The 24,511-nt window shown below is 38.3% G+C and overlaps 1 protein-coding gene across 1 annotated transcript in view; it reads left to right on the top strand.

Moving 5' to 3' along the window:
• Nucleotides 1-20,843, top strand: part of Syn (synapsin) — a 104,517-nt gene extending 83,674 nt beyond the window's left edge. The window contains exons 8-12 of the mRNA XM_065224860.1: nt 6,405-6,625; nt 6,693-6,789; nt 10,359-10,526; nt 10,595-10,868; nt 15,846-20,843. Coding sequence (XP_065080932.1) covers nt 6,405-6,625; nt 6,693-6,789; nt 10,359-10,526; nt 10,595-10,868; nt 15,846-16,009 — 924 coding nt within the window. The 3' untranslated portion in view covers nt 16,010-20,843. The remainder of the gene's footprint in view (nt 1-6,404; nt 6,626-6,692; nt 6,790-10,358; nt 10,527-10,594; nt 10,869-15,845) is intronic.
• The last annotated feature ends 3,668 nt before the right edge of the window (nt 20,844-24,511 follow it).

Raw genomic sequence — 24,511 nt, 5'->3', positions numbered from 1 at the left:
GTATCTATGTTCTCAGCTATAGAAATTACAAAAAAAAACGAGAATGGACAAAATTGGATGAATCTTTCTCACAGACAAAAAATGAATGAAATTTTGTTGAAGGTTTAAGTCAATTCTTCCAGTGACAATGTCAACAAAATTTTTGTCGATATCGCGTCAAATCTGTCAGTGACAATGACAAAACTCAGCACGATTAGAAATATTTTTACAGCGGCACCGGTGGTGTAGTGGTAAGCGTGATTACCTGTCACCCCAGCAGGTCTGGATTCAATCCCAGTCGGCGCCGCCGGGATGTGCATTTTGTTTCAAGTAGCAGTTTAGCAGTAATACAGATTAAAACATTTTGCCTTAAAGGATGATTAATTCAGTTATATTGATGTAAAACTAGTATTACATATGAAATGCTGTTATTCAATACAGATCAAACCAATTTTTCACAATTTAGAAAATTTACAATAGTAGTAGCTTTAACCATGCAAAGTTAATGTACCAAAACCTGGACGGCCACTTCAGCCAACCCAGGGGAGGGCCTGGATGCAACCACCCATGTGAGTCTAAAGTATCGCACAAGCTGACAAGTGCACCGGGAAGGACGGTAGGTGCATAGATCTGGGGTTGGTCCCTAGGTACATCAACTTAGCGTAAAGCACGGGATATGCACTGAACAATTACTGAACAATTACAATTACAATTCAACTGTGTTTTTACAGAATGTTTCCGGTGAATAAAAATGTCTTGATATTACTCTCTTGAAACTTCTTTTATAATCTATTTTTGAGTAATGGCAACACGGAAATTTTTGAGTACAGGTATACCTCGATATAACGTAACTGTCACCTTTGACTTCGACCGTTGATTTGCGGCAAACGATCATTTAATCAAGCAAAGTAACAACACCCTCGGACAGCTAAGACAATCCCCCATCTATTGGTAATGTTGATTTGTATGATTGAATTTATATTTGCGAGATATCGATGATTGAAGTCAAAAATAACAGTTACATTATATCGAAGTATACCTGTAATAGCAACACAGAAAATAAGAAATGTACTTGAAAATTCTCTGTAAAGAACTTCATGGAATAGGTCTTCTGCCAAAAATGGACCAATCAACAGAATATTGAATTTCTATAATAATTACTGTGCCTAAAGCTGCATTCAGAAAAAATATTGACTGCAAGAGTTTTTGCTCGTAGAGCTTACGAAAAATGTATGTATTACATACATTTTTCGTAACCTCTACGGGCTAAAACGCTTGCAGCAGTGTCTGTTTTTATCATTTACGCAAAGAGTAGCGCTTCAACCCAGTGTAGATGAATTGCATTTTTTTTCAATTCTTCGCTGTTACGAGCGAAATTAACAAATGAGCTCACTATACATCAACGAATACGCGTTTGCTGATATTCACCAGTGCTTGATTATCCAACCCAAAATTTGCAAAATCAGAAACGATCCTCAAAACCTAAATAATCAAATTTAGTTTGGACAAAGTGATTGTTTTGAATATTGTCGACCCCAGAGCCTAGAAACTCGATGTTATCATCATTTCAGCTTGAGGTGATAATTTGCCATCGATTTGTGTGTAAAACCCAACACGACACGTTCTTCAGCGCTATATTTGTGTAAAATGAAAATAATCATTTTGCATTTGATCCTCAAAATCATCAAATAATATTGACAAGAACAGAGGCGATAATGAACATCCAGCCAAGAATGAAGAAACACGAATGTTGACTTCGATACTCAGAGGTTGCCTTGATCAAAAGAATGTCAAAATTCAAATTCATGCAGGTAGTTAGTCTATCTGCTAAGATTATTTTCATTTTCAGCTAAATTGAGTGTAGTACAAATGATTTTTATCAGCACTGGTATGTATGATTGACGCAATAAATAAATTCCCGAAAACAAAGCTTGCCCCAGGGAGGAATTCAAAAATATAATCACCTGTGGCCATTTCGAGCGCCAAACGTTCAGACACAAAAATTATCGAACTTTGTTATGTGGAGTTGAGCCATAACAGGAAAACTGATAATTAGGATCCAAAATTGAACTTAATTTCTGATCTACTAAAAATAAATTAGGTTTAAAACTTATGGAATTTGTTATGCCATAGACAAATATTCACCTTGGAGACGGGTCTGGTGTAGTGGTTATCATTCAAACCTTTCACACCTAAGTTACGAGTTCAAATATCATCCCCGGACTAGTCACGAATGACCCAAGAGTGTTAAAGTGACTATAATTAAAAATAAAATATATATTATATAGGGGAAATGACGGCTCCGGCATGCCAGACTATTTTCGGCAACCCAAATTGAAACACTATTTTCACTGGATTTTCTTACGAAAATACTTCGCAGAATGCATGCAAACGATTCTTCATGCTTTCAGCTTCAATTTGACTATATTTTTACCACTGAGAAAATGCAATCTAGCAAGGTTTTCTTGAAATGAAACACACGCACTACAAATTGTAGCTGATTTCGAGTTGCCGATAATAGAACAGCAGATTTACATGCAGTTCAAATGGAACGGTTGCCGAAGAAAAACTGGTTGCCGACAATACTCGCTCTCACTAGAGAAGATTGGAGCTTTGTAAAAGCGTTTTAAAACAGTTTTTGACAATTCTTTCGACTGAAATTGTTAGAGCAGCTGGCAGCAATAGATTGTAAACAAACCAATACTGCATATGTGTGCGTTCCTTAGAGAAAAAGGCTATAGAAAGAAGGTCGCTGCTTAGGTTGCCGAGAATACGTAAATTCCCCTACTCACCTCGACAAATTAACGAATAAGACATCAAATATTACTTCCATTTTCGTTTGAAGACTATTAAGTTGTTGGCTATTATGAGGGAAATAGAAATTGTGATTTTTTTAAGGTGTTCTGTGACTCAATACCTCTTTAAGGTCAATAGTGCTATAACTGATGTAAGAACTCAGCACTCACCAACTACCTACTCGAAGATCAAACATACAGCACCCGGTTCACTCAGGCGACAAGAGCAAGCTCCAGAACACCCAGGGTCGGCTAGCTACCGGGCTATCAGAAGGTTTTGCGATACAAAAACGAAGAACTTTCACTTATCTGTCAATGTATTTATTCGCCTCTTTCTGCACAGATACAAATTCTGAATTTTAACAGTGATGTAAACATTGATTCACGTAAACTTGTATTTCATTTCACGCAACCGAGCAACTTGTAAACAATGGTGTTTACAACAATGGGCTTGTGTATACAATATTTGCTACATTGCATGAAGTGTCTCAGAACTTTTCATGATATATAATGTAAACTTATATGATATGTGACGCTCCATTTATGTGCATCATACTAAACAGAAATTTACACTAATGTTTCGAACTGTGTGTATTATGTGCGTGTTATTCTGTGTTCATAATTTCGTGTAATATGTGTCGTGTAGCCTAATCGCGTTGTTCACTGTACCGGTACATACTGCTGCTGTCGTTGATGGTGAATCGGGATGGCCGACACAGTGACTCCTGTCCTACTGTGCGGCCGGAACTCTCGCCAGATTGGCGAAGTAAGCGGATGCCGAGCCAGCGGGCGTTTCTGGACGGTGGGATGGCAGGCGTCGTCCTTCGTTGGCATGATCGGCCGACCTTGGTCAAGCCGAGAAGAGAAAACTTCTTTGGGATTATGGCCTATGTTTGGCCAGATAATAGTGTTTGGTCCTTGACAATTAGGGTCGGAAACTGTTTCCAATTTCACGAGCCGGCCGTGTGCTGACGGATGACCTTTTTAAGGTCCAACATAAAAGAGGTCCTATCGGACGAATACGTAATAGATTTACGGTTTTTGGTGCAGGGTATTTAGTTACCTGAACGTTAAATTTCCCTAGCGTACACTAGCTGCTGCAGGGGGGTCCTGGTTCTCGTTCAAAAACACCAACCACTGCACTTAGCTAATTAAAATGCGTCTTAGCACACGGACGCCTGATATTAAAAGATGCCAATTTTGGGCAATGGCCGTTCTTTCTCCCAATTTTCCTTCATGCCGTCATCCTAGTTTTATATGGTTGTTTGTAGTTCTATGGTGGACATAACGAAACGGCACAAAATTTTCACAGCGGTACAGAACCCTTTCACTTCTGTAGTATACTGCTGTTCTTGCACAAGAAAAGTGAAGGTTCTGAAAATATAACATAAATGACAAAAACATATGAACTTGTGACCAAACGGTTACAGTGCCTTGAATATCGAGTAAAGAAGAGATTACCAAACATAAGGAATTTATTAATTACTTTTGTAATTTACTATTCAAAAGGAATAAATCGTCTATGAGCATGAACATGCACATGAGCATGAGCATGATTGACCGCCCACGGTTGCTACTCTGTTGTTGCCAGGCCAGCTGTAATTACACAGAGAACCAATAGACGATGCTTGGGACTAGCAATCATCTTCAATGTGTAAAAACTGGTGATCTCAAATTAGGCAATACCTGCGCCAGCCGCGCCTGAACGCAGGTCAAGAATGGAATGGGTAGGAATGTGTTGACGTGACACTCGCTTTGATGGATGCCGAGGAGTCATCTGCACTTCCACGAGGAATCACAGGGATGTTGGGTTTGCAGAAGGGTTCGTTTTGGAAAACGATAAGCTGAATTGATGTCCTAACGATCATATAACGCGAAGGAGCTTGGGATTGATCCCACGATCTTCTGCTCAGTAAGCAAAAACGTTTGCCACTAGGCAAACGAGCTCCTTTTTAATCATCGAGTTGCTGTTATTACCATGTAGTCATGCTAACAAATAAAACGATTGACGAATCTTGAATGTGGATGGGCTTGAGATTAGACTCATGATGTTCTGCTCAGTAAGCAAAAACGGTTGCTCTAAGGCCACTGAGCCCCTCATATCACATTATACCGTTACTCAAGTTGTTATAACTATTCAAACCCGGCACCGACGACAACGAAAAGTTTTACAAAATACACGATAAAAAAGCGATCTTACCATACATTTTTAATATGAAAGGACCTGGGACCGTGTTTTTCTGGTCAGTAAGCCGCAGGATTATCTTCAAATCCTAAAACTAAAAGCTACGAAAGAGTACTTAGGCCTTCATTAAGTTCCACTTTCACGCGACGTTCAATGTTTCGATTTGTTCTTTACGCATGTTTCAGGCAATCATAACAAGCTATGACTGACGTGACGATTCTTTAAGCCCTGGTTAAACAAGCTATTAAAATGAAATTACGTTCTCGAATTTCACTTGGTATGTAATGAACAACAGAAATATGCGATAATTCATATAGTTTTAGCGGCTGATGGTTGATTTTAAATATACTAACGGTACTGTCTACAACGACTACGACGGCGATTACCTCAGTGACTACGACGGCAAATACAACAGCGAATTTGTAACTTACCATTTGTCTAGGATATAAGACCTTTGCCCGGCACCTCCACTTGAGCTTCATGTTTGCTATCTGTCACTGTATGCCACCTTTGTTGTAATACTTCCTTCAACGAAAACAAATTTTCTTGCATTGCCATGGTCATCTGGGAGCAGGTTCGCGTCTAGTGCTTTCCCCAGGAACCGTTCACGGCCACCAGCTACTGCTTGCTCACAATCTCCGACACTGGCGAGATACCAGGAGACGAGCACTTTTGCAAGTCGTAATCTCGCTGATTCACGGCAACATCGAATCACCACCAAAACTTTCGACGGACACATTATCAGCACTTTCCCCGGCTAATTTACCAACCGGACTCTCGATAGAACTACACGCCGAAAGCGTGACATCCAAACACGGTGAACCCTCCCGTGAGGCAAGGAAAATCACAAACACACTTACACACCGCTAATTACAAAAACCACACCCGTACAAAGAAACGGATCCTATAAACGTCACTCTCGCAAAAATTCGAAAAGAACTCGATTAGCAATTTTTTTATACGGAATTTTCACTGAAAATCAACCGGGAATGCACGAATTTACCACACACAACTGAGACACACGTTCAAAAGCACTTTTGGTTCACTTTCGGTATCAATTTCGATCGAAAACACTTATTTTTTACAAAAATAGTTACACCGACCGTGCCGAGCTCTTTAACGCACCTTCTATACAAAAGGAATAAATCGTCTAAAAAAATACATTTTATACGATTTAAGTATCCATCATGTGTTGAAATTCATTTTCATTTTAAATAAATCTATAGTCATTTACGATTAAATGTCTAGGCTTTATTATGATGATAATAGTCACCAGATTTCCGAATCAAGTAAATTTATTTTTCGTATTTAAGCATAACAATAGCTACGATTATTATGAAATAGATAATTTTTCATAATATAACTTATCTAATTTTATTAGCCCAATTGCACCACAGACGACACGTTACACTAATTTAAAATTGTCATTACATAATTTCTTACAGCTCGCCTGGCAACGGTATCCGTGTGTTCTGAAAGCTGGCCACTGTCACGGTGGCAAGGCAACGGCTAAACTTGACAATCCCGGGGCTCTACAGGACGCCGCTGGACTGCTGTACGGTACCGGTCTATCCGATAGCACTTCCTACTGCAGCCTAGAACCGTACATCGATGCCAAGTTCGATGTGCACATTCAAAAGATTGGCACCAGTTACAAGGCATTCATGTAAGCCCATTACACGAATAATGTCCCACCGTATGTAAAAGTTTGAATGTTATGGTTTATTGTACAGGAGAAAATCCATTTCTGGAAATTGGAAAACCAATCAGGGCTCAGCGATGCTCGAACAAATTCCCATGACTGAGAAGTACAAGTCATGGATCGATGAGGTAAGTGCATTTAGTTTGCTATTTTCTGTTGGTTGGACAATATAAATTATTTGGTTGTACTACGGCCTGCTCCATACATAAATAATCCACTCAAAGAAAAGTAATTGAAAATTAATGACATTGGCGGTTTTATACAATCAACCGACGGAAGCCGCTTATGCACATTTAGGTGGCCACATACCTTGAACAGTATGGGCTTGGTAGTTATGAATCTGAGAATTATGGACATGTTTCGTTTTGCGCGTTTACTCAAAAACTGCGGCCATAGGCGTAGCCAGAGGGGGAATGGCGTTCGGTAAAATGGCATTCGGCCAAATTTTCCATAGTATTTTTTTTTGCACACCTCCCTAGCTCAAAACCTGGCTACGCCCTTGACTGCGGCTCTTATCCCAATCATGTACATATGTATCTACTGGCAAAAGCGGATAATGTTTAAGCTTCTTTTGGTGGTACCCGTTTTGCAGGTGCCTAGCTACTCAAAATTTAATTAATTAACGATTTTCCCCATACTGGAAAAACATGACTACCACGGAGGGGGTTGCCATCTGTGAGGAAATATCTAGACTAGCAGCTTTGAAAATGGTTTATTTGAATGTTGGCCCACAAATTGGTTAAACATTCATACCTACATATACCGTAATGAACCGATTATTTTTTTATCTAGTTCGTTTATTTGTAAGGCCCAATCGCGTAAGCTTTACGGAGCCGATAATTCATTGTTCTTTGTTTTTAACTTAATTCTATGTCCAGTAGGAGTTTAGCCGAATACTTGTGGCTTACCCGAGGTTGGAGGGGTACATTTTCGAAGGATAGGAAAAGGGGAGGAGTTTGAGGGTAGGGTTTCGTTGTCTCATCAGAGCGATGTCGCCAGTGTGAACGGTAGTGTGATTCTAGATTCGTCTGGAGTTCGATCGGCTATGGTGACCAGTGGGCGACGATGATACTCATCGAGACGGGGGACAAGACAAACAAAAACTAATAAAGAGATACAAAAGACAAACGAATTAAATTCTTATGCTAGACATTTGCAGAAACATATAAATCGACTGCATATAGTAGAGATCACGGGTACCCAACACGTCTCTGATAGGGATATAGGGTTGTCTTCCTTGGGTCTCGAGGGTATTCAAAAATCGCTCTCTGGCGGCGTCATTATCCGTACATTGCCAAACTGCGTGATCGATGTAATCGTAACCGTTTCCACACCGACAGATGTTGCTGTCCACGATGTTTATTCTATTGAGATGCGCATCTAGCGAGTAGTGGTTGGACATAAGTCTACTCATCACGCGAATGAAGTCACGACTTAAGCCCAAGCCTTTAAACCGCACATTAGGATAGGTGTATTTGGAATAAGGTGTTTCTTAGATCACAGAAACCATTTCTACAATATTTGACGAGAAATCAAAAATCCGCTTCGGGTTGATAACTGTGACTCGCTTGCGTGAATACGCGCTTTAAACACGTACAATGGGAACGGCAAAAATTTCGTAGAGCATGTGAACTTATTGGTTTCAACTGTTGTAAACGAGAATTGGAAGAACACAGCAGATACTGACTTGATTAACTTTTTTGTTGAAATAATCCACAGGCTACCATCTCCAAAGTCTTCCAATCAATATCAAAGATTGTCTCACGCAATGTTGTGTAATCAGCACGATGAAATTCTAAGCTTTGCAGGGACATCCACATCCTCGAATACTGTAGGGAGCAGCAGTTGAACGGTAACCTCAAGGGCAAGATGATTACAATCGGTCGATCAATGGTTTAGCATCATTAGAAACAATACTTTCACGTATGATATTGTCATTAGCTAGCACAAAATCAGGAATACGAGTACATATTTCTATTGCCAGAGGGATTGATTTGCGTTAAGCCATGCAGACTGAATCCATATTATAAAATTGAGCTAGATGCCGAGAGGTACGATTGCTGGACATCATTTCCAATTTCGATAGAATTGCTCCAATAGAGCTAACGTGATCAGGTATAGACATTGGAAACAGCGATAAATCGACAGACTACATATATCAGACATTAATTTTATACCCGTGTTCGTGCCTTAGCTATACATTTTCTGATATCACGGGGAAATTTCAAGGAAACTTCTATGGCCATTCATGTTGATTTGTTGGTGTTGGAACTCGCATCTGAATAAACACGGTGTCTGTTGAGCACGCTATTTTTGAAGAATGCCAAAGGACAACTACTGGGGCAATGCATTAAAAGGAAAACAAACATTCCAAAAGACTTAGAAATCAACTTAGAATTCCAAATTACTCCCACAGATCAATCGCGGAAGTTGTCATCACTTTTACGTGTATAACATTGTGCATTCTGCGTTGGCGTTCATGAGTAAGAGCAGGTAACACAGACGAGTTCGTGGTCAGTCATCGACATTAATTCTTCTACCGGCCGTTTATCAATCACTTTTCACACACGGCAAGCACCAAATAACAGTTTAAACCCGCGAAAACAGCGTAAAACATAAACAATACAGTGGTGATGTTAGGAATCATTCACCACTCCTCATCCCGCAGGCATGTCATCATTGATAGATTATATACGTACGACTGAAAACGCCAGCAAACGCATGTGATCAGAGAATGTATTTAAAGTGAAACAAGACACCATTGGAATATTATTATTATTATTGCGGATCTGGTGGTCTGGCAACGACGAAACAGATGACTCAATCAATGACGCATTATCTGGTTTGCGCCTATTGGAATCAATTTCACTCAAATTAGGAACTTGGCATATTTTTAATAAGGTTTTTCCTATGCTGGTATACATGCACTGAACCATTCGCAGAAATAGTTTCGTACTAGTTATCATGGTGATTTTATTTTCATTACTGTAACAGAGAAAATTTATATCTATGACTGTAACCAGTTAATTTTTGTTTGCTAATCTGGTTAAGATGTTATGTTTAATTATCTTAAAGATAAAGCGTCCAGCTAAAAGCTTTGTAGAGGTGGGACCATCATAATCATCATCAACAATAACACAGAACAAACCACAACATTAGGGACTGGTGTACACGAAAGTACGTAATTGTATTAAAACGATGACGAAGTTTCAGTAAGTGCACTCGAGAACATGAGGCGGAAATTAAAATCAGATATGAAAACAACAAATTCTTAGAATAAAGCTTGACGAAGCTAAGCAACGGATGCATTAGTCCACCCACGAAGATTTATATCACGTGTGGTGGCTAGCTGCTTCCGAACAACTGCAAACAGTTCATTGGACGGTTTATATTAAAGAACGACACAGCTAGCTCGTATATTCCCATCTATCCATTCATATGTCATTGGCTGATCTTTCTCGTGCCCTCTTACATGAGACATGCTTAGCTAAGTGAGACTCTGTGAGACTGTATGGTCATCGGACGAAGTTAATCATTAATCGGTCATTATATGCAACACTATCTCCGATCGACTTCTATAGAAGCTGATCGCAGCAGGAATATAAATAATTTCTTTTTATTGATATTTAAACATGTTTTGATTTTTATTTCGTCAGATGCTATAAACTGCTCCTTTCACACTCTGCATCTCCCGTAGGTCTCGGAATTGTTTGGTGGCATGGAGGTTTGCGGCATTGCGGTGATCGTTTCCAAGGAAGGAAAAGAGTTTATCATAAGCGCATCCGATTCTACCTTCCCTTTGATGGGTGATACTCAAGAGGAGGATCGCCGACACATTGCTGATCTAGTTGTCGGACGAATGCAGGTACTTTGGAATATAAAAGTATGCCGAAAAAGCTTGAAGTGTACTGTAACCGTTTGTGTTTATTACAGAACGTATGCCGCCCGTCGATGATGACAAAAGCCACTTCACGCACTTCTATCTCATCGCGTGGGGGTAGTCCTACTGAGGAAACCCCTCCAGTTCCAATCGGAATAAGACCGGCCCCAGTTGGAGGTGGTCCTCCACCTATCCCTGAGCGCACAACACCGGGCGTTGGCTCAATAGGTCGCCACGGTAGCATCAGTAGCCAATCTGGAGAGCCCCCTGAGCAGCCTTCTGAAAAGGCTCCGGCTTTGAACAGTTTAGGAAGACGAGATTCGCAAGGTATGTATTCGCTCAAATTAAAAAATATATATTATTGATTACTCGACCTTCTCCGATTTGCATGAAACTTTGCATAATTGATAGTTTTGGGCAATCATTTAAATTTGTGGCCATTTTGAACCAAGCATTTTGTGTGCAGTGATCGTCAATTTTAAATAAATCGTAGCACGAAAATCGATATGTCGTCTGGGACAAAGTTGTAGAGAAAAATAAAGTCTTTCTGTAGCTACAATATACACGGTAAATTTTACTTTGCAACTTTGAGAAAAAATCCAAAAAATTTGCATTTTTCATGAGTTTTTTAAAAAAAGTGCAAACATATTGATCAAGGACATATTTTGTTATTTAAATGTTTTACACATTCTTTCCAAAATTACTAAAAAAAAATACCGTGTATATTTTTTCCAAGAAAGAATTTATTTTTTCTTACAACTTTGTCTCAGACGTCCCTCCCGTCGGACATGGGGGTTGACGTTACTAAAGTGAAGGATTATACTGCCCATAAAAGCATAACAGTCCTATATGGATTTTTGTCAGAAATGAGTTATCCATTAGAATTGATTGTAAACTACCGACATTTTACACTGTCTACTAAAAGTCACAATAGTTCAGAAAATATCGTGAAAAGTACCAAACTACCGTTTTTCTTGGTTTGCTGTTTTTTTTTCAGATGTAACTGATATTCTTTTATGAGCAGTATACTGCCTAGAATTACATATCAGTCCCATATGGGGTATAGTCAATTTTGAGATAACAACGCTATCCACAATTCTTCAAATCTACTTTCTTATTATGTGATAAAACTACAAACTGATTCAGTTGAGTATTAGTACAACACACTGAAGAAGTCTGCACATTGTAGACGAAATACGCGTGTCTGTCAGGGAAAAGCAAATAAGGTAGTGGAATTAAATGGAAATTACTAATCCTTCTCTCTCTCTTGAAGCTTCGGTTGTGCTGGGCTATGCTTCCTAGAAAAAACGACCAACTCAGTTTTCGCCGTGGAGAATTCGATACCTAGCTAAATAGCCCAAGTAGACACATTGTCTAAGGTATCCTGTAAGAGTCCTTGCAGGTCGACCCCTTTGGGCCCTGTGATAGACACTACGCCATCATCTGCAATTTGTTGCAACGTACAGTTCGACAGTGAGCATGCATAAGGGCCTATACGCGATGATCGATTCTCTTCGTCGATTTTCTCTTTTGTTAATAACTCGCTAGATTTAACGTTTCTCGGTGCGTTTGCTGTTGCTTTTGATAGCCAATACAACCTGTTACTACTCTGCATTGAACAAATTCTAGAAAATTGTTTCGCTTAGCTGTAGCAATGCAAAGAGAAAATCGATGAAGAGAATCGATCATCGCGTATTCGCCCTTATGCATGCTCACTGTCGAGTTGTTTCTAAGACAATCGTCAATTTCGTTGACGTAAATCAGTCCTTCGCATAATCCCAATCGCGTTGGCTTCTCCGACTTCGGCAATTCTGTTCAATTTGATTTGTCTATTAAGCGGGAGATTCGTGAGATCCCATAGCATCATCTCTCCATGATTGCTCCGTCAATTTACACTGCAAAGTTTGACCAATTTGATTCCGCTAGATCGTTCTTCACAGATGGATCATTAATAGAGGCGTCCGCTGGTTTTCTCATTCCTCGATTACGGGCAATGATATTGCGGACTCACTTGCTAAGGTGGGCGCTATGGAAGGCGATTTTTACGAGCCTACGATGAATTTTTATTCATTTATCGTCAACAGTCGCTCACCAGCTGGTAAAATGAATGGAGTTAATGGAGTTTAGGACGATGGCTATATTCGATCATCCCTATGGTGTCAGAATCCTTGGTTCAAAGGGTTGGAAGTAGACCGAGACTTCTTACGTGTGATGTATCGCCTCATGTCCAATCACTTTTAGGAATAGTGAAATTTTGGTATCATATATCATATTTCAAATCTCTTTCTCCCTCTCCCCATCCATAAAATTGTAAATCCCCAATAACAACGAGAAGGCCGCGGGTATGCAGTTCAATTCCTTTAACATTAGATTTAAGACAACAATAACGTATAACGCAAATGATGACTTGGCTCTGTAAAATTTATTCGATTCAGCCTGTAAAAATAAATTAATTTACAAAAAACAATCTTCCATAGTGGAAAGTATCACTTATATAACACTTCAGTAGCTCCGTAACATGTAGATAAGCTTTTCGTGATACGTTACCAATTGGTTTACCAAATCACTAGATATTGAAAATAAGACGAGAGGTCCGCTTAGGAACATATGCACAACATTAGAATAACGTGATGTTAGAAAGAATGTTTGAGAATTTATTATTTTTGCATACCTGTATCTATTAAATCTTTCAAGGTGGTAAGCTCCAACCGGTATTATCCTCGGATTAATTCCCGATCATGCTGCTTTGATGTCGACAATCAATACGACCCTAAGCAAACATTTTGCAGAGCATCCAAATAGGGACAGTATTAAAAGTTAATCCGAGTTGTAGCTTACCACCATTATAGTTTGAACTAATGCTGTGTACCATCAGTGGGGGTGACATTGAACCAAAAAACATATATCAACATTTTAGCATTCCCTTTTTTATTGAATTTAAAAAATTTGCTGATGGTTCATTTAAAAACAGCTACTTAGCTTTTGAATACATAGTTAAAATGCAATCTTTCTCTAATATGTATGTATAATCGTTTCGAGACAGTTCAAAATTTGAACCGCACAAGATAACAAACGGTGAATTAAACAAGTAAAACTGAAAATGTGTTTCCGAATGCGGGGATACTTAACATTCTAAAACTTTTTTGTCGATATTGGCAAAACGTTGGTACCAGCAAGGCCCTTGTTGAAAAACTCAATATTATGCGTCCTGGAAAAATGTTGCTCACCACTATCCTGAGATGACGCTGAAGTTATTGATGTAGTCGATGATATTTCCTCAAGTCCATGTCGTGATGTAAAGGGTGTACCGTTTAAAATCCGCACAAACAAAATTCATTCTCAAAATTCGAGTTTTTATCCGATTATCACCAAATTTTCAGGGAGTAAAAAGATACAATTAAAGTTAGTTTCGGCATCATCCATTAAATTTATTTCGCCCTTATATGCGAATGCGCGATCCTTGGCCTTAACCCCAGCCATAAGGTTCTGCACGACCCCAGAATCGACAGTTTTTTGCATAGTAACCCTCCTTTCTTCATTTCTTCTACATTCTTCACCACTTTAGGTCGTTTTAGAAGGTGCTTCTTCATAATGGCCTAGTATTTTTCTATTGGGCGCAGTTCCGATGTGTTTGGGGGGTTCAGATCTTTCGGCATGAAATCGACATCATTCGCCTTATACTACTCTAGCACGTCCCTCGTGTAGTGGCATGATGACAAACCGGGTAAAAATACGTCGGACCGTCGTGAGCCTTCAGGAGAGGGAGAAACCGTTTTTAGAAACATTTTTTTCAAATACACCTGTCCATTCATGGTGCTTGCGGTAACGAACGGTGTACTGCGCTTTCCGCAAGTACAAATCGCTTGCCAAATTAAGAACTTCTTGGCGAACTTGGTTCTCGGGAACATCACACTTAACCTTGGCAGTCACATACAGGTTTCCTGGAATCTGGTTGAAGTCCGCCTTCACATACGTCTCGTCATCCATTACGCAGCAGTGTGGTTTCATTAACTTCTGGTCGTACAACTTCCCGGCACGGCTTTTTGCGACCGTATTATGTTTCTCGTCACGGTTTGGGGACTTCTGAACCTAAAAACTACGTAGTCCAGCACGAGTTTTGGTATTCTGCACGAAAGTCTTGCTCACATGCAACTTTTTAGCCATACCTCGAACTGAGGCGTTCGGTTTCCGTTTAAAGGACCCAACCCAAGTAGCATTTCAAGTTTTATCAAGGTTTTAAAGCATTCTATAAGTCTACATAATCCTCATAAAACCAAAATTGTTACTTGGGAACCACGCGTTTGTGTTCGTTCTCGTTGACCTGATGGCATTTTTCCGGATCTTCGCTTCCGATCAACAGTCAGACGTTTTTCTGACCGTTTTATGATACTTGACACCGTGGAATTCACGATTCCCAACTTTTTTTTCCGATGGCACGATGCGGCAGATTCTTATTCTCAAAGTACTCATGCAAAACATTTTCGCGCACGCACTGTTCTTTCATCGCCATTTTGAAAACTTTTTCGCACCTGATGAAATCAATTCACAGAGTGTAAACAATACATATTAAACTTAGTTTACATAAAATTTCAATTATTTTACCCAACGGATCAAAAGTTAGAGCAATTTGAGTGTGTGCGGATTTTAAACGGTACACCCTTTAGTTGGCTGTGGTCCGTGATATGCATGACTGATACAGATGTATCCAAATTATGTTTGCTACTGGCTACAGGACAACTGACGACTTTTTATTCTTCGTCACAGATTCTTCATTCGCTTATGCAGGCCATTTTGAACATTATCCGTGCTAAATCAATACAAAAGTTTTAACTGTAATTTTGTACACATTTTAAACATAAAACCAACTTCAAAATTAACCAAATAGCGACTGGATCAAAAATTGGATCCAAATCTATACCCCAGTTGAAATTTACATACAGTGTACCTGTACATCGTTGAACGTGGGATCTGATCGCATTATATTAACTTTCAATGCATACACAGCAAAAAAATAATTTTGATATCACGTCAAAGTGGATGCACTACAATCATGTCGAAAATATGGTGTAATATTACTTGCTAAAAAGGACAAAATTATCATTAATACAATGCATGAACTGACATTACGCTGCTTTTACTGCATTTGTTTATTTATGTGGTCATAAAAATTACATGAAATTTTCGACATGATTGTAGTGCATCCACTTTGATGTGATATCAAAATTATTTTTTTGCTGTGTACATTATATTAATAAATTTTCATTATTAATCGCAAAACATTTTTCTGTTCAACTCTCATTTCAGCATCGCAATCTAGTTCTGTATCAGGAGTTTCTTCTGCTTCAGCAGTTCGTTCTGCTGCCAGCAAAGGTGCTGCAGTGCCTGGACAGGCATCGGTCGCGGACGAAGCTGAGGATACAATGAAAAATCTCCGTAAAACATTTGCTGGGATATTTGGAGACATGTAGGATTTAGCTAAAAAGAAGAAACCACAACGTGGAGGAGAAAGCACAACTGGCAGTGCTACCGGTAGCGTACTGAGTACCCGTGAAAATTCGATTGATACCGTAATTCATCGTCCAATCGGCACAATCGCATTGGAAAAGGATTCATCGTTGAGCAATGGCACGGCCGGTCAACTGCAGCAAAACATAACATCTGTTAGCAATAGTGTAAATAACAGCAGTAACAACAATAGAGTAGACAGTGTTTCTTCTTTTGATAAAAATTCTACATTGAAAAATCATGCCTCCGCGACCGGATCATCATCTACAACGGACACGTCCAGTGCACAAGAAACGAAACATGTGGCATACGATCCTGCAATCAACGAGCGGATCAATCCATTCGATAAAGATAAGATAGCAGCTAGTCGAGCAGCTACAGCAGCTCCAGCCATTTGTTCTTCATTCTCTTCTAGTACATTTACTACTATAACAACAACATCTGGCACTACAGGCGGATACAGTAGCTACGTCTCCTCGACAACGTTGCCTTCGTCATCTGTAAGTCAGCCACCAACAGAAAAGGCTTCAGCATCTTCTTCCTCTTATTCCAGTACTTCTAACATAACCACTAGCGATAAGGGAGATGATAACGCGAAAGATCGTTACAACATACAGCAAGGTATCAGGGATCAATCACAAGCTGGTCGCATCGGTCCACAAACGAATGCAACTGCGGACGCGGCGAATATACCGACCACCTCATCATACTCCAGTGAAAGCAAGAAACAGGAATTCGGTCGCACAAAGCGATCATCGTCTGATGCGGAACTCATCTTCGGCGATAAAGGACCAGATTTCTACAAGCCTCGCTTCAGCGTGGCTGATATGGGGCGAGACTTGAAACAAAGCAGTGATTCATTGTCAGATGCGGAGGCCATCTTCGGCACTAGCGCAGTTAGTGGTCCCCCGTCAGCGTCATCTACGACTGGGGGAAGTGCGGCTCCAACGGCTTTTAATCGGTATACGTCGTACGGTAGCCGTGACAGTTCAAGCTTCAATAGCAGTGTGTCAGATTCAGACTACATATATGGGAAAAAGGACGAACGCAGTTCATTTACTAAAAGCTTATCAGTTTCTTCAGAAAAAGCAGATGTTGACGTGACTGAACGATTCCGAAGCTTTCCCAGGTCGTACGACCCTCCGAAAAGCGCTTCATCTGTGGCCAGCTCTGCCAGCGGGAAGTGGAATAATAAATTCGAAGAAGATGATTTTGACCTTAAATGAATATTGCAAAACCAGTTACGCTAGTAGGTTAGCAATTAATTTCTACTTAGAATATTTCCATGATACTTGAGTTATGTACTACTAACTGATGCATGTGTTGAAATTATTGCTAACTGACTGTCGTTCTTACTAATTGTGTAACATAATCATAAAAGCGACTATACTTATAATTAATTTGAAATGCAAAATCATGTCCATGCGTTGCAGAAAGGTTCTCAAACATGCAGCTAGTCATAACCACTATACAATTGATTGATTAAATTAGTACATATATGACATGTAAGCAAAAGAACTAAGCAAAGGAAAAAACTAGCCTCTGATGTTTCCTGGTTTCATAGTTATATTCTCAAACTTCAGATTTTTTTCATGGGAGAGTTATTGCTTTTGCAAAAAATTAAACTTAACCGCCAATGTATTATGTATCATGAATCAAAACTCACCCACGCAAAACAACCTTTTATTCAATGGTAAGTAAAAATTTCCATTTCAAAAAGGTGATACAGGTTTGTGCAAGTGAGTTTTGAGCCCTTATTGGAAAAAAAAACCTGAAGAATTATTAAAACTTCGTTTGATGTTTACTCTCAAAATGCATTGGGATTGCTCTGAACAAAAAATACAAGAAAGAACTCGATGTAAGATCGCCAAAGTTCAAATAACATAGAATGAATGTGCATATCATATTTTTGTTCTGCATTTTGCATAAGTTGGACATCGAAAGCTATGCTCTGTTCGAAAACTTTTTATTGTGAGACAAATATCAACAATTAATCGTATTTTTATATTAAAAGTATTACTACTGTTGCTTAACTGTTTAAAACGATATCAAATTATTCACAGCAAAATTAACAAACTATTAATTATAAAATACGAGCTGATTGGAACCGTAAATGCAATAATTCAATAGAAGAAACAAATTAACACCTTCAAGTAAAATGAGCCAAGGGGATATGTATGCTCTATTTTGGCTAAAAATAAGTTTTTTCTATGGTGTTACGCGTGAAGAATTTGTTTGAACTTCGAAAAAAAATTAACTTTTCTGGCAGCAGTTCTGCCTAGCTACCGAACTTCAAGGCCACTGTTGAAAAGGTTCCTTCGTCTCTGTGCTCGTTCCGACTTTTTTAACTTGTGAAAAATGACGGGTGAAACAGCGTAGCGGCGCCGGTGATGTAGTGGTAAGCGTGACTGCCTCTCACTCCAAAAGGCCTGGGTTCAATTCCAGTCGGCGCCGTCGGGATTCTCTGAGGCATAAACATACCTGATCACGAAGGAAGAAAAGCTGTTGGTCCCCGGTCCAAGTGGCAAGCGTATTACCAAAATTTGTAAATCTTTACCTGTTGGTTTCTGTAACAGACAGACAGTAGAAGCTTAACCTAATGCCTCCTATCCGCCGTGATGGAACTGCCAGCTCACGTGTAGCTTCCGGGGATGAGCATTTCTTGTCTTAATCGTTGGATACTTCTCAGACACTGTTTGAGCCGCACCTCCACGATGAACAGACTCTGGGGTTGGTAAAGCATTTCCTCTATCGCTGTACTAGTCCGTATTCGCGTTGCACCTTGTTCTGTTGCTGCTACTGGTCTTTTGTAATCGTATGGCTCGAGGAGGCGTGAGGTAGGGACTTGTGATGCCCAGAGCTTTGTACCGTGCATCTTCTAGATTGTTTGTTCACCATTTGTAGCCGAAATTCGGTAATGGATGAATTCTATTGGGGTGAATCGATCAATGCAAATAGGACCTTTTGACATGTTCCTCTAGATTTGCCCCACTTTGTGGTTTGGCTCTATAGCCTTCTCTGAATGTCCAAGTGGTGGCTCCAAGCATAACTGCAAGAACAATCATATGTACACGGCTTACTGCACTTATGCTAGGAGCGACCCATCATAGTTGGTTGCACTTGGGTATTCAGAAAAGTCTATGGAATCGTGTTAATCGTGTATGTGGCCCTGTACAATTATGAACATTTTGTCTATAGACAGTTTGCGTTAAGATATTATTTCCCCATGTTGTTTAAGCTTTATTTAACGCAAAATTTACAATCTATTTATGTAGACAATATTTTGAAAACCGGAAAAAAATTCGTTCATTTAAAGTCAATAATTCGGACCTAGGTTGTACCTATTCGTACCCAGATGCGAGATTGTACTAAATACGACTCAGCCCAACATGGTTATGTGCTGCGTACAAAAAAAAATTGCACCACACACATAGGTACATTGTCAGCTTCCTTTCAACAGTCAAAGTAATGGTAAAATTATTGAAAGCAGAATAAACTGATTGTACTGATATTCTCACCTCACGTTTAGGAAAGTAGTTAATTGCACGAACTAATTTAGTGATATTACCATAAAAATTAGTATGAAATAGCGAAGGAACAATTCTGTGCTGAACAAATAAATAGCTGCAGCCACATATGGGACATGAGAAGAAGTCGGCTTATATCAAATCAATTAACTGATAAAAATTTGAATAATTATGATACAATATACACTATTATTAACTAAATGTTGTTAGAGTATTATATTACAGTTAACGAGTTTGAATTGATGAGCAGGGAAAATGTTATTCTCAGCATTTATTTATCCAACGCTTCTTTATCCAAATCATCGGCAAAATACATGTTGCAAATCTTAGCCCTTAATTTGTTGGAATTAACTCTTAGCAATGATTTAAACAATTGGAAAGAAACGTAACATAGTGCTATCAATCAATTCAATCTCAATTAAAAGCATTAAAATATCGTATGATGACAATATTACTAAGATAGTTGATATTTACATATTAAACAAATAAGAGTCCTAAGAAAGGCATGTTATTGGAAGTTACTGGAACGTCCTATTTACCCCCTGAGCATTCTGATTATCAGCTAAATATTTGACTGGATACATCTTCATTCTATTTGCAAGAAATAAACACATGCAAATACTCATCCTAGATACACATGTACGGAATGTCACGAATAAATTGTTGTCCACCTACAAATTGTTGTTAACCGTACAAGTGTTATCGTTGTGATGTAAATCTATTTAAACAATCTATTGCTAAAGGTGTTGAGCGTCAAGTATGCACGTGCACAAATTATCACCAACTGTTCATTATCCCTATGTTATCAAACTGTAAGCATCGTAATAGTGACCACCGAGACCCAAAACTATGCTTTATCGAGAAACAGAATTAACAGAAACAACAACGAAATTATGTAAGCAAATGCTGCAATACTATCCCTTATTCGTTTATGTTCGTGCGATTAGCCAATTTACACCATCTTCAGGAAACTCTCCACCACCTACTGATTACATCAATATGTTGGACATATTATCGCTAGTAATATACTTAAATACTGTTGTAAGTGTATGGATAATGAATCATAAACAGACAAATGAAAATAAACAGTAAAATATGTTTGAAAAGATTATTAAATGTGTACAACAACCTATACTAATTAACAATGGGTAACTAAAAATAAAAATTCACCAACAAAATAGCAAGAATTTACCACTACATGGTGCAAGACAAAAGCGAAAAGCATCATGCAAATAAACTATGAGAGATATGCAACTGCGACATACATTAATAAAATGAGTTGAAAATTTCAAATCAAACAAGAGAGTATTAGAATGCAGTGGAATAGAAAAGAATGCACCATGTCTCCATTAACGTTTTGCCGTAGGCTATAGTAGGGTAGAGAACTACTTCGGCCTAATCGCCCATTTTGGGCCTATCGAGCAGAAAACTTCAAATAAATCGATACGATTGGAACGATAAGATTCGATTGGTACGATACTTTAGTTAATAAGCTACGGAACGAAGTCAATGAGAACGCGTGATATGAAGGTTTGCATCCATTATTCCCAAAAACAAAAAAAGGGCTCCGACCGAATCAATTGTTATCTTCATCCCATAGGCCGAAGTGAATTCATTGGCGTTTCAATGCGTTAGGCCGAGTTAAGAATCCGTAGGCCGAGTTTGGCGTCAAGAAGCAGTGTTAGACTTTTGACAATATCTCAACGATTGGTTTCTCTTTATCAAATCTTACGGTACATACGGAAGGGTAAATAAATTTTTAAGCCATCAATAATAATAACATTCCGTTTGATGCTAAACTGCGCTAGATTAAGAAAGACTAAGTACGAGTTGTGATAACAGGCCGGAAATGGGGTAGTTAACACTACCTACTGAGCTGAAATTTGATCCAGTTCAACCCTTTCCCCACATGGTCATGTACACTAAAGTAGACACCTGCGATAAAAATAATCCCTTGGATTTTTAAAAGCACAGGCCAATCAAAATAAAGTTTGATTATTTTGAATGTAATAAATCACTACATATTACAAAAATATCATATCATGAGCCTGAGCGAAAAACAATTCTATGGGATTATTTTCAGCGCAGGAGTCTACGTTGCACAGTGGGGTGCAGGTCGGTCGTAATTCGATTTATTTATGTGACCTATTTTCATGTTTTGCTTCAAATTAGAAAAGTATATTCTCCATGGAATCATTCTCCAAAGTTTCATTACTATCGATTGAATAGTGCGCTGGTAATTTAAAGGTAAATTTGAAATTTTTTGAATTTAAAATCTAATTTTTGGTTGCATCTTAACAACTTTATTGTGTTGCAATTCAGAACCATTTTGCCGCGGATACACTTGCATGGCAATCTATGAACATGAGCATTATTTGTATAATCAAATATGAGCAAATCCAAAAACTATACATGTGTGACCATACATGTGCTCATAATTTAGTATACAAATAATAATGCTCATGCTCATAGTTGGTCATACAAGTGTATCCACGACATTAGTGTTTTAACTTATTTTGTCATAATCATGATGTAATAAAATCAATAATGAGAACCAACCGTGACTATCAACATGTTTAGTTGGACTATACTGCCTATAATTGCATATCAGTGCCATATGGATTTTCGTCAATTTTGAGATAACAACGCTATCCCCTATAAATTGGCATTTACTTTCATATTATATGTGATAAAATTACGGGCTATGATCATGAAACATATGAAAACAACATCAAGTCAAGCAAAATAATCGCATATCAGTACCATCCTGAAATTTAATCGCCCATAGTTCAAGTTAAAGTTCAGCTTTTCGAATTGCCATATTTTTCACTGATATAACAAAACAAGCAAGCCTAATTGCAACTGATTTTAGCTTTTTTAGGATTTTTAAAATTCTTGCTAGGAAATTTCACGGCCATTTTCTCAATACCTACTTTTTTCATATGGGACTGATGCGATTATAGGCAGTATAAAGAATAATATATTTCCTACTACAACCTATTTTGTTTATTTTTTAATGTTGCGATATCCATTTCATAGGTTTAATGTGCTGCAACTTGAACGCGAATCATTGCGTATCAATGAAAACCTATTTATTCTCTTGATAGATTTTTTTCTCATCCTCCATTGGCGTATACTGGCCAATTAGAGTTCTGCATAAATGTGGGCAAGCTTGTTATCTTTTGTGATTTCTGTTGGTATCCCATTATTCTCGAAAAATTCACAGATGTTTCATATATACACTCATATACACAATTTATTATTAAGATAACAGCACATAATTGCCTTTTTAACTTTTATAATATCACTAGCTGAGTGTGCCCGGCCATGCTCGGGATTCAATATTAGCTTGAGTTTATGCGCCAATAAAAAAGCATGATATATTGTAACCCCCACTTATCTAAGGGGCTACCCCCTATGACCTGCACATGCCAAATTTGGTTCCATTTGCTTGATTAGTTCTCGAGTTATGCAGAAATTTCTGTGTCATTTGTATGGGAGCCCCCCTTTACAGAGGGGGAGGGGTCTCGAACCATCATAAGAACCTTTCCCTGCCCCAAAAACCACTGCATACAAATATTCACACCGATCGGTTCAGTAGTTTCCGAGTCTATAAGGGTCAGACAGACAGACAGAAATTCAGATAGATAGATGGATAGATTTACCTAATTAAAAAGGAAATACTAAATACATATAATAGGGGAAATGAATGTAATGTCGGCCTTAATGAAATAAGAACTTTGAAGACAGATTTTGGTTATTTAAACAGAAAATTATTTGACTATTGTAAGTTTTTGGACCAGTCTAATGGAATTATTTTAAGACTATAAATTTTCACTGAATACTTGTTATATGATAGGCCAAACACATTTCAACCCTAATATGTTAGGAAAATAATTCCGACCGACTATGGACATCCTCACTGTGCCTTGGTTTCTCGAAATCCTGAGCAGGTAAATTTCCACAAAGTTTCGTCTAGACGGATGATAATGTTGACATTTGAGTCAGATTGTAGAACGTATATATTATAAAGAGCAATTCGTATATCACTTTTTTTTAGCCAACATGTTTCATTACTTCATTATTATCGACTTCTTAACAACTTTTTGGGTTTTCAACCAAAATGTATTTTCACAGCTCAAATCTGTGAATAAGTTAATTATTGTATTGTTACTGTATTTATTGATTTTTTGTTCAGTTTGATTTTTAGTTTGAAACTCAGTTGCGGGAAGGACCTAACAAGTTTTGTTTACAAAAGTTGAGAGGTGCTTTTCAAATGTTCCACGAGATATATAAGTGTGAAAATAAAAACTCTGTGTTGCTTGACTACCCCAAAAATTTTTCGATCACAAAATGTGTGTAAAGATTAATGTTCAAATAAATATCATAGAAAGGAATTAAGTGTTCCCTAGTTTTTAAAACTGCGTTTCCTGGCTTATTTCAGAAAAGCGTACTTTTAGGAATATCAGAGGCTCGAGAGATCTAGAAAAAAGTCACATGACGCACGTACGCTCAAAATATTACAAAAGATTAAATTGTATGCATTTAATGGTTAATCGAAATGTATACATTGTTACGATTGAAATTTTCGTGATTATCGGAGTGATATTCGGCCAGTGTATACTAAAATTTCGTTTTCCAGTTCGTATTTATTTTGTTGTTGCTATTATTTCGCGTTGGTGTCGTGCGATTAGTGTTTTATATAAATACAATTACAATTATAACTGTTTGGCTATTTCGTAAAGTTTATTCGATTGAGCCTGTACACATAAAGTAATTGACAAAAAAAGGAGCAGAATGTAGGTACATAATTCAGTGCCAACATTTAAAAGGGGCGTAATTGCTTTTGTAAACAATGGCTTTAGCCGCCAATTTCTCGCGAATGAAATCTTACCTCTCCACTCGCCCCTTTGAAATGTTGGCACTGAATTGATTAAT

The sequence above is a fragment of the Ochlerotatus camptorhynchus genome, unplaced genomic scaffold (genome assembly GCF_037179485.1).
Source record: "Ochlerotatus camptorhynchus isolate MF236.1 unplaced genomic scaffold, CSIRO-AGI_Acam_v1.1 ptg000216l, whole genome shotgun sequence".
Lineage (NCBI taxonomy): Eukaryota > Metazoa > Arthropoda > Insecta > Diptera > Culicidae > Ochlerotatus > Ochlerotatus camptorhynchus.
Note: the sequence above shows the minus strand (reverse complement) of the source record. Positions and strands in the feature narration are given on the sequence as shown.